Below are 11,656 nucleotides of genomic sequence, written 5' to 3'. Positions count from 1 at the left end.
CTCTTTCTTTAGGGCTCTTGAAATGTGTTCTAATGATGATGGTAATGACTTTGATTAATATTTAATCCCCATGCTGCTATGTTCTTACAATTTACAAGATCTCAAAGGTAGTTGAGGGGAGGGAAGAAAGGTTTCTGCTGAAGTGTTTCAGTATGAGAGTGCTTAGGGAAAAACATACCTATGTTTTATTATACCTTGTATCAGTTTTCTAACCTGAATTTAAGTGAAACATTTCATAGCATGACCATGTTGTTGACAGGGAAATCCATAAGATGTAGAAGTCATGCTGGGATTGACTTATTTTTCATGGCATTGGACTCATTTCGGTATTTGTTTATATTATGTAACAGTCGCATTCCTCCACATCACCTGGGAATCCTGACACTCTGAGGGCACAGGTATAGCACTCTGTACTTGTATAGAGCAAGAGGTTGGTGTTTATATTTTTTTTCTTTTGTTGTGAGCAGGGGAACTAATATTTATAAATACAGCAGGGCAAGGCCAAATTAGTTTCCCCCTCCATTCCAAAAGTAACAATATTTGTGTGTATAGTCACATAACCAAAAGTCTCTTGCATGTACACAGCAGAAGAATTTTTATGACTTTTAGGCCATGGAATATTAAAGACAAAGTTCATAAGTAAGCAGTACTGATATGCAAGCTTTGACTGGTTCTCCGCAAGACTTTGTACAACCATAATAACAACTAATAACCTGCATTTCTTCAAGATCTTTTGACACCCAGTCAGTCAATGGTGATTACCTACTAATACACCAACGGTCAGTCATTGTTTCGGTCTTTGAGTGTTTTACCTGTGTTTATAAAATAAACCATCGTGCTGGTATAAGCACATTTAATTAAAAAGATACTCATATTTGTTCTCTCCTTGTTCAAGCCTATTTGAATAAGTAAGGAATAGGCTTGTTTTAAATGTTTGCTTATAGAGCTTTCAAACTGACGATTAACCGTCTAGAGAATTAGAAATTCTGTATGCATTTGTAGTTACATAGTTTCTCTCAATTTACTAATATGCTGTAAATATTATGTACACACTAAACTTGAATGAATTCAACATATGGTTGATGTTTACATAATTAATGAGATGCCAAATTATATTAATGTAACTAGCCATACACAAAAAAGCAATGTCGCACAATTATCAAGGGCCTAAATTAACAACGCCTTATTCTTTACTTCGTGAAATGCTTATTTGCCAGGACAGGGACCCTGGGATTGTGCTCAAAATTGTGGAAATTAAGATTGAAAATAATTATCTTATTGTTCCAGACATCATAAATAATATAGTTATCAATTTTTAGACTTCTGGTTATTGTTTCATTAAACAATAATTGGTATGTCTGAGTCTACTTTTTGGTCGAAACACAACATTATCCTCATATTAATAGATGGGTTAGGCAAACCTAATTTTGTTAAAGAGTTATTTTATAAGGATGAAAGGTGAAAGAAACAGCTTCTCTCTTTAATCAACAATTTAACAAATATTGTAAGATGCATTGCTTTCTCAGTAAGGATTAAACTGGTTTTCAATGAAGAAAAAGTGTAGCAACAGATTTTTGGGATGCTAGGAGAAAAGCAGAAAAGCAGTTCTTTATCATAGCTTGTTCTTTATATAGTTCTTGTTCTTTATCATAGCTTGTTTGATTTGCAGCTCCTATTTTATTGATGGTAATACCCTGTATTATATAATACCTTTCAACACAGAATTTCAGTCATTTCATTAAGTAATTAAACCTCCCACTGGTTCTGCCAATGAACGTGTATTTATCATTATAACTATTTTGCAAGTGGGTAAACGAGGCAAAAAAGGTTGAATTACTTAATCAAGGTAATAAAACCTCTAGGCTCCTGTCTCCCAGATGATGTTTAATACTTCCTCCAAACTGCCTCCAAAATTTTGTTACAAGTTTAGTGTAAATAAAAATAGACATCTCATTCCCTGAGCTTAGTAAACTCACTTGAAACTGTCTGCTGAACTTTAGAGAGAATATAGAGATTTTTTTGCTTCCTCACAGAGGGGCAGACTTTAGGGAGCTATGTCAAACCATCATCTTAAGATCTTAATTCATCTTGCCAAAATGAGCTTAACCAACTTCGTAGCTTGCAGGGAAATAGGAGAATTTTTTATTTGGGTTGACATTTCCCTATACCCAAACTAGGTATATTACTGCTCTCTCGCACATGTGTGTACACCTCCACTTCATTGCTAAAGCTCTCATCTGTATACTTTGTGAGTATACGTAAGTGAAGTCACACAATTATTTTGTCCTAAATAGGGCTTGGAAGAATTTCCTGGAGAGTGCTTAATTTAATCAATAGTAATCAGAATTGAAAAAGATTTCCAAATTGTTTAAAACTAAAAAGAAATTGCTAATACATACATAAAATAATTATTTCTTTAACATATAATGTGAAATATCGGAGGTTTTCTGCTACTGTTGTAATCTGATAGATACTAATATGGCAGCAATCAGAGTTCACTTCAGCAACAAAGAAGCTGTTGAAGTCTGAAAGCAATCCTCTCCTCTGACATGTTGGCACCATCATAGAAGAAAATGTCACGGTCAATATAAGCCCGTTTACTGACAGTTAGGTTTTTTCCTATGTTACTGAAAACTGTTTGAAACTTGGCTTTTATCAAAAACAGAAACACTGGCCACTCAGAATGATAAAACAATAGTTTACAGCTTAGTCATTTTCCAGTTATAAAGCAATACTTTCATAAAAATAAACAATGCATACAGGAACAAGCCAAAACAATTACTCAGAGAAATTGTTGCATTCTTGCTGTCCTTGCTTTCTGATTTAAAACAACTGTCTCCAGTAGGAACTGGACAAAAAGCAGTGGGTTTTGTTTCGTTAAGTAACCACTTGCTGATCACTACGAGACAAAATATAGTTCCAAAATGTAATTGATACTATGTAGGTACCTATGCTTACTTTAGGTAAGTTCCTAAATGACCTATTACATGATGAACAGGTACGTAGATTAAAATAATGTTCATGTATTTCCCTAATTTACAGACTGAACATTTCCCAAGTGGATAGTTCTATAGAGCTTTTGTCCTTCCTAGAAAAAGTAAAAAATTATTTAAAGCACAACACCTTCATGAATAAAAGTCATGTTATTTAATTTGTGGGGGGTGGTTAATTATTTTTGGAGGTTTTTTCCCACATTGTGAGTATTTTTCTATCTCTATCATTTGATACTAATCTGTCATATCTCAGTAAGGAAAATAATTTAACAAATAATTTCAAGCAGGAACAGGTTGCAAGTATAAATGCTCAAAACTCAGAGGAAGAGGTAAGGGGTCAGTAAGTCTGCTAACTTGACAGTGATGCACGTTCCAAGTATTGTGCTCAGATATTTCAGTGTTAAAGATAGTTTTTAAATTGTTCCCTGCTCTTTTGAACTCACATAAGTACTAAGACAGATGAAGAGCTTTTGCTCTAACTTTCCAAGAAGATTCCTTCTGGTTCCTGTTCTGAGGGAAGATGATTTCATTGCCTTGTCTCACAGTGGGTGGGACATGGACTGCACCCAACCTGTGCTCCGTGCAGTTCAGAGGCTAGAAGAGTCTCTTCTGGTTGTAAGGGCACCTGGAAGCCTTCTGTAAGTTCTTCTCTCTGGAGCAGTTACCTAGTGGTTCATTCTCCATCCCAAGAACTGCCATGTGTTGCAGCTTCACTCCTTCCAAGCCCTGATATTCTGCTAGACTGCAGCAGATGAGACTGATGGCAAAGCAGAGCTGAGGGAAGTCTCTTCTGCCCGAGTGTGTGGCTTGAAGTTCTCTTTGCGTACAGAATACGAGAAGCTTAACCAGGGCCAAAGCTCTGACTTGGTTATGTCTGTGGTTGAACAGAGCAAGCTCTTTTGGCACCTGAGCACTCTTTTACTGGAACTGCCAGCGTACTTGAAGTTAGATGATTTCTGTAGGGCTTTACTGAGTCACAGTATTTATCAGGACTGTCACTACGTAACTGTCAAACTTTCTATGTGCCTGAAAAATTCTGCCCTTTAGATGGATGAGAGTGTGATGTCATCATAATTGCTTTTTTGTGTAAATGCTTGCTATAAAGTAATTCTGGATTAAATTGTGTGTTCCTTTCATGTTGGCAGAATATAATTTGTCTTAAATGGCAGCAGACTGTTGTATATGTGTTTCTGAAAGTTAAATATTTTGATTCGCACTTGCAATTTATTGATTTTACATTGTTACCAAACGGCATTTCAAAATCAGCTCAGAATACCATGGTTCAAAATCCTGTCACTCATATGATAAAGTTATTTTCATGTAACTCACTCTGCAAATAGGAGTGGCAAGGAAGGAGGAAGAGCTAGAAAAAAAAGAGGGCAAATGCATTTTTGTGGGTAGTAGGTTTGAAATCAATCCTAATTTTTATTATCGCTATATATTCTTAGGCAAAAACTGCTTCTGTGCTATTAAGCAATAATAAATTCAAAATTGTAAAGCTGTTTGTTACCATCTCAGCCTGGTTTTGTTTAAATGTATGCTAGGGCACAGATTTCAATTTTGGCTTTAAGGAGATACTCTGCGGCTTAAATTTAAAAAAAAAAAAAAAAAAAAAATCTTGACCCTCATTGTGCAAACACATGTATGTAGTCCAGATGAATTCAGTGCAAGCACGTTATTTCATATGAACAAATGATGGCAAGGCTTCTCAGTTTGGACAGAACACCTTATATAGAATTACTTTCACCAAAGCCAGAGTCGTTCTGGCTTCATGAGGTCCTTCAACACTCTCCGATTCTGTGCTGCTGACACTTTTGACACCCTTAATTTGCCACCCTCACATCTGCTATAGCTAGTGCTGTATGAACTTAGTGTAGGTCAGAAGCAACCTTTTGGGTCTGCGTGTGACAAAAATGAGACACATGAATTGCAAAGACAAGTTGCTTGTGTGTAAGCCCACCAAATCCTTTCGGTAATGCTAGTGTCTATAAAAAAAAAAAGACTTGAGTGTAAAAGACTGTCCTACAGTCACAGTACCTTGGCATATTTTAAAAGGTAAACCAAAGAATTCCTGAATATTGTAAAAGTGAGATTAATATGATATTCTCTCTTGACTTGGTCTGTCATGTTCATCTTAATATTGAATTTTAGAAGCTCTTATGTTGCAAACAAGCTACTGCATCTCTCATAGCCATGTGTCTGCAATACACAAATAGGTTTTTCTTACTTCTTCCTTTTTGCTTCTCTTTCTCCCACAAGGAAAATTTTCTTCTCCACCAAAGGACTGTATTTAAACAGAAGGACTGCTTCAGTGCATAAGAAAAGTATCGTCGTGTTTTGCATGTGTGTACATACAAACATGCGTGTAAATAATTCAGCCTATCATCCTGTTTTACTTGTGTATGTATTAGTTCAGCCTTGCTCTCTAGCTTGTGGTACAATGGTACCTTCCTCTTGGCATAGAAAAGAGGCTCATTACATTTTGAGCAGCAGAAAATAGTGGCACATCATGAAGCAGTGGCATCTGGTATACTCAGTCTCAATCAGTGCACGCCAAAGGAATACTGCGTGCTGCTGCTATGTCTGGTAGCCTTTAATGTTTTCTTAGTACAATATTGCTGCCTTTTACTTTCTTTGCACTAATTATCATATGTCTTTGTATGTACAACATTCTTTCACAGAGATAGATACATACACAGTAATTTAATTTCATATATAAATGCAACCTAAGTTTCCCAGGCTATTGGAATTTCTGTATGTTAACTAAATGCCTTATCTTTTGATTACAAATATTTTCCTCGTAGATATTTTAAGGTACCTTTGGGTTTTGAGGGTAGAAAGCTCTCAGAAGTAGACTGAGGTGTGTATTTGGGATAGAATGTCTTCTGAGAGGCCTGTTAACCTTCTTGTTAGCGGGTACAGAACTTCTTAATAGTGAAATACAAAATCTTTTATACCAGTGATACCAAGATACACTTACTCTCATGCTCAAAGCTAATGTTGGCTAACAGTTAACTGTTAGAGGGGGCAGGAGTCGTTGACTTCAACATTCCTTTGTATTCATGTGTCTGGACAAAAAGCAGGGGCAGCTTCAAGCAGGTGAGGGCTGTAGTGGAGTGACTTTGTTGTGAATCCAGTGAGATATAAGAAAACCTGGTTGTTTTAGTGGAGTTCGTTCCTGTTCCGAACTGTAGCACGCTATGTGGCTTACCCAGTTGTAATTCAAATTTAGGAAGCTGGGTTCCTGTAACTATACTGGCCATAGCTGTAACTGGAATTACACTAAAAATAGAGACAAACTCAATTTAGATCCTTAAGGAGAGGGGGTCTAATTAGGTTTCTTTAACCCCAAATTTGATCAGTTCAGTTTTTATACATTTTCTTCCTTCTTTGCTAAATCCATTGTGTGAATTGTACTGCTACAACTTTTTTTTTTGCAAAGAAATGTTGTACTTGGCAAAGTTTTAACAAGAGTTCTCATACACGCAACTCTTAATTTCTGGATGGTTTAATGTCAGATAGCTATTTAAATAAAAATATAAACAACTCTTGGGAGAATGCAATTAAATGGCAGGAGTGATTTTTAGGAAACCCATAAGACAGAAGTGTAGCCTTTGAGAGTTCCTGGCCTTTACTTTGCAGGATCGGAGAAGCAAGCTCTCTTATCTGCATCTCAGTACTTTTATGTTGCCTTTTCAAGGAAAAGGGAGTTGGATGCAGGCCTGAGTTAGATCTCACGGGGATAGTGTTCTGCACCTTAAATTACAGTCAGATGTATTTTAGTTCAGATGAAGTTTTCAGCCTAAAATTGGTAAGAAGCCTAATTATTTGACCAGGTTACTATTTACATAGACCACTGTATAGCAATCTGTGATTTGTCCACAGCTGGCAACATGTTAGCCTGGAAAGGTTTTTATTTTGTATTTGGAACAGTTTTTTAAAAATCCAACTCTGTTCATTAAATGAAAAACTAAAAGATGGTAGAAATTGCTATGGAGACGAGATGTTATATAAACTGTTCATTTTAATTCTTGAGAATGTATAAATAGCAAAGAAGCTTGGATGTTTACAGGCTTCCAGTTGTTCAAGGTACTGAATAACTCCACAAGATGCAAAGCAGTCTTGTGCCCTTTGGACTTTCATTGTCATGTAGCGAATCATGCCCAGATTTTAAAATCAATCATGTATTTGTTAGACTGAAGAGTGTGGAGCGAGGAGAAATAAATAGAAATACTTTCTAAGTAGTCTTTAATCTGCAGATTCTTCATTATATTATTTTTTCCAGTGAGTAGAGTGCCTAAGATGATCTGTTAGCTGAAGTATGCAGGACAAAAATACAGATATTCTGTTATCTGCAGACATAATGACATGGATAAAAACTGCAAAATAAGACTATTTCACTATTATACCGTTTAGAGTGTCATGGTGGCAATGTTACGGATAGGACTGAGATGGTGTTTTGTTTATCAGAACCCCCCTCAAAGTTGTTTGTTACTGTGCCTTAAACATCATCTCTGGCCTTAAATTTAACACTTGCTGCTCTTGCTTGAAAATTACTATGATTCACAGAGTTTTGAGAACAGTTAGTAAAATTGCTTTTAGGATTATAAAAATGAAACGTATAAAATGTGTTTGTTTAATGTAAAGACTAAACCTTTGTCTAATTAGTAGATTAATGAAACTGTAGGGGACCTTTACATAACTCCTGGAACACATGCGGTTGAGGTAACCATCTGCAATGCTAAATTCAAAATGACAGCCTTGAACATACAGGGTTGAAAACCTTCATACAGGGTTGAAATCAACATTCACAATTTAGTAGACAAATAGTCATTTCTGGTTGAGTTCTGCTTATTTTGTTTCAGAATTGATACTTATTTGAATAAAGAACAATACTTTTGGGAGGGGGGTAATAAAATACATGTGTAGAAATATGAAAACCCCTAGGTTTTTCCTGCAAAACAATAACAACTACTATAAAGACAGCATGCTCAACATGTTTATTATAAACAAGGTAATAATTTTTTTCAGGCAAGGGATTTCGTTAATCTCCTAGCTGTGTATAGAGCCATTGTACCGGACTTTGGAATTAAGCAGCACAGTATGATTGACTCTATTACGAAAAGGGGCATTTAGAATTAGAATATATCACCTTTTAAAATATGAACATTAGTCTTAGCTGCCGTGCCAAAGTGTACTACACGGAATGCAGAGGTAGGGAGTTACGTTTAATTTTAGAGGGCTGTCATTCTAGGGGTATGCAGATGCTTTGTCACCTTCATAATACCTTAATGGAAAGGCAGTTATTTTCCACAAGTTTTTATCCGTGCACGTGTATGACGAAGGTGGGTTGGGGGAGACCTTCTAGAAGCAGCATACTTTGTGTGGTTCCTAATATGAAATTACTAACATACATTGATTTGTTTGGATGCTTGCAGGGATTCTTCCTGACGGTGTGCCCAGAAGCAGTATTAAAAGTGGCTGCTCAGGCTTCTGCAAACAACAAGATCTTCAGCTTGAATCTTTCTGCACCGTTTATTAGCCAGTTCTACAAAGAGCCTATGATGAAAGTCATGCCTTATGTCGATGTCCTTTTTGGAAATGAGACGGTGAGTCTTAGAAAAGTAATTGTATTTGTATCTCCTGCACTTAGCTGTTTGTGTCTAGGAGCTGCTTCCTGGTTCTCTGTTATTTATAGAGAGAGGCTGACCATGTGAAGTGTCACTAGGAAATTAAATCCGTGGACACAGAATTCTGATAATTCAATAGATGCCAAAGATGTCACTTGACCTGTTAGAGGTTTGCAACTTGCTCATTCTAGTGTAGAGACACGTGAACACGTTACTCTAGGTTAAAAGAGGATTGTTTTGGCTGCTTTGTAATAACTGTCCCTGTGCATGATGTACTCACCCAGAAGTTAATTCTCTGCTGGAAGAAAGCATATGAATGGCTACTGCAGAGCTGCAGAGGTTCTGTAACTTGTTTCCATACCCCTACTGCTGCTGCTATTAATAGCATTTTCTGTGATGAAGACGCCTCTTTGGGGAGAAGAGGGAGGAGAAAACTAAGAAACGGTTAATTGGTTTAGAAGGTTCCCATTGATTTTATGGTAGATGGACTGGCAGTCCATCTAAGGAAGGCTTATCTTTGCTATGCAACAGCTGGCAAACAGATTGCATGAAATTCTGCCTGTAAGTCCATGGTAATAGACCAAATGAATTCAGATTTCACTCATTGTAGTGCTATCACTTCTTGATTTTTTTCCACTTCAGAAAGTGCTCTTAAATATTTATTAGTTTGCGCAGCAGAAAAAGGTTAAAAAAAGCCTTGGCAAGTGTGACACACCTAAATGAATGTGGGCTTGTCTCTCAAGATAACTACATTAGTACAGGAAAATTACGGAAAAGCGACTTATTCCTGTTAGTGGTTATTCGTGATTGTGACACAAGAAGTTGCACCAAAACAAGTCAGTTTTCACACTGTTGTCCACATGTCCACATTAGCGGATAGCATTGTTACAGATACCGGACTTTTTTTTTTTTTTTTTTAAATTCTTAAAATGAAGAAAATCGCAATGTTTTTAGATGCAGTAGGATAAGGAAAACCTTTTTAACTGCATTTAATGATGAAGTAGTAGTATTTTTCAGACATTTTGCTGCTGTTGCCAACTGTTACCTTCATCCTGTCTTTCACAATATTCTGAAATTCTGAATATTCTGATTTAATAGCAGTATAATCTCAACAAAAACATCTTGTCACGTTTCACAAATTAAGCAATGCCAGGTCTCATCAATGTTTGGGTGGAAGGGCTTCACAGAAACTTTTTGGGATTAAATCTTGCTGGTCTTTTTATATAAATATTGCCCCATTGATCTATTATGAGAATTCAGATCACAGGGGTTCATTAGGTGCTGTTTTTTAGAAGAAAAAACATAGGTGCTTATTTTTTGTATATTCACACACTTTATAAGCAATAGTCCACTATACTGGCGACATTCCAATTTTAGAAACTATATTCAGACTACCTTAATTTCCCCTGCCATTTCAGTTTGCTATGGTATTATTCACCTGCTGTCATAAAATGTTTTATAGGACTGTTGTGTGTATTAAAGTTGAAGGATGCCCTGCATTTTCTGTGTCTTAATTTCTGAAGCATTTTGGTGTCTTTTAGGGTAAAAGATACTATTTAAATTTAAGTGATTGTCCTTAAACTTGGCAGTATGATGTATATGTACCTCAGAGTACCAGCCTCTTATGCTTTGTTGCTTATAGTAATCAGTTGAAAACCTGGTCATTTCTTAGTCTGCTTTCTGCTACAGAAGCTGGTCATTGCTGCTTTTGCGTTGTTGAAATGCTATTTGCAGTGGTTTATACTCTTGTCTTTCTGTGTGACTTGAAACCATGTCTCATAGTTGGCATAGTGTAATTCTAGTTTTTTGTAGCTGCTGTGTCTTGTAATTGTCAGTATTTCTGCTCCCTGCGTTCGGTTTGTGGTGAACAGTAGTTGCAAAACTCAAGAGAAGCTCATTCTGACATGTTCTGCCTTCTAGTAGCTAATAGCCCCCCATTCACTTTATCTACAACTACATTCAGGATTTTTTTGTCTTTATGTATGCCTTGATGGGTAGTGAACCGCTTCAGCTAGCCAACACCAAATTTTTTCCTGTTTACTGTGATTTCCTTTTGCTTTTTACTACCTTTTCCCTCAGTTTTGCTAGTGTAGTTAAATACTGAAAGTGCATAAGTTAACATATAAGCAAGACATACTAAGTGGTGTGGTTGTTACTTCATTAGTACAAACAATACTCTCAGACACGATTTTTATTCTTCCCTGTATTTATCTTCACTTCACATTATAGACCAATACAATTTTATTGTTAAGCACTGAGCTGTTTATTTTTTGAGTAATACAAAGACATCCAAGAGCAGCAAAATTCCAAATTGCTGCCATTCCTAAACTAAAAACAATTGGCAAAGTGATTTTAAATTACATCTTCTACTTAAAAATTTACATGTGAATGGAGATTGGTTATTTGAAGTTTCAGCCAGATGGTAATTAAAATGGGCAAGTTATAAACCTCTCGGAATAAATGTTCTAGTTTAGAATGTAAATGCCAGCATACCCTTAACTGCAGTGGAGACACTGAATGCTGTGGTAACAACTCAGTACGTGCATCAGTTTCAGCGTTAGCTCAGTGACCACCGGTGTTTTGATCATTTGTTTAAATCCCTTTTATAAACTAGCCAAACATCTTGTCTTGGATTTTTGATACTTATTAACTGTACTTCATATAATAAATTTAGTACAGATCATTCAGAATAGGAATAATTATATGTTCATTGCCGCTAACCAATTAGGGCCATTCTGCAGTCATTATCTAGCAATACATGACTGGAGAACTTGATTATTGTCATTGCTTTTAATTTTTATTAAATTAAGGTTTTTTTTAATAGTGTCATTTTGCAAATGGTTCTTAGAAGTAATACCTTCCAAGCTACCATAATCACTGGATAATTAACCTGCCAGGATTAAGCACACTCTACTTTGCCTCAGGATGCTTAACTCTCAAATAAGGTCAATTATCTCCTGATGATAACTGCTTTGTCACAAGTTGCTGCTTAAATCATCTGTAAAATCTCACCTTAGAATACATATTTTACGA

General features: G+C 36.1%; 1 protein-coding gene across 1 annotated transcript in view; it reads left to right on the top strand.

Annotated features, from left to right (window-relative positions):
- Positions 1 to 11,656, top strand: part of ADK (adenosine kinase) — a gene marked incomplete at its 3' end in the record, with an annotated part of 125,056 nt that overhangs the window by 73,307 nt on the left and 40,093 nt on the right. Inside the window, exon 4 of the mRNA XM_010283198.1 lies at positions 8,432 to 8,602. Within this exon, the coding sequence (XP_010281500.1) occupies positions 8,432 to 8,602 (171 nt within the window). The remainder of the gene's footprint in view (positions 1 to 8,431; positions 8,603 to 11,656) is intronic.

Source organism: Phaethon lepturus, unplaced genomic scaffold, assembly GCF_000687285.1.
Source record: "Phaethon lepturus isolate BGI_N335 unplaced genomic scaffold, ASM68728v1 scaffold5253, whole genome shotgun sequence".
Lineage (NCBI taxonomy): Eukaryota > Metazoa > Chordata > Aves > Phaethontiformes > Phaethontidae > Phaethon > Phaethon lepturus.
This window is presented reverse-complemented; position numbering and strand designations above follow the sequence as displayed.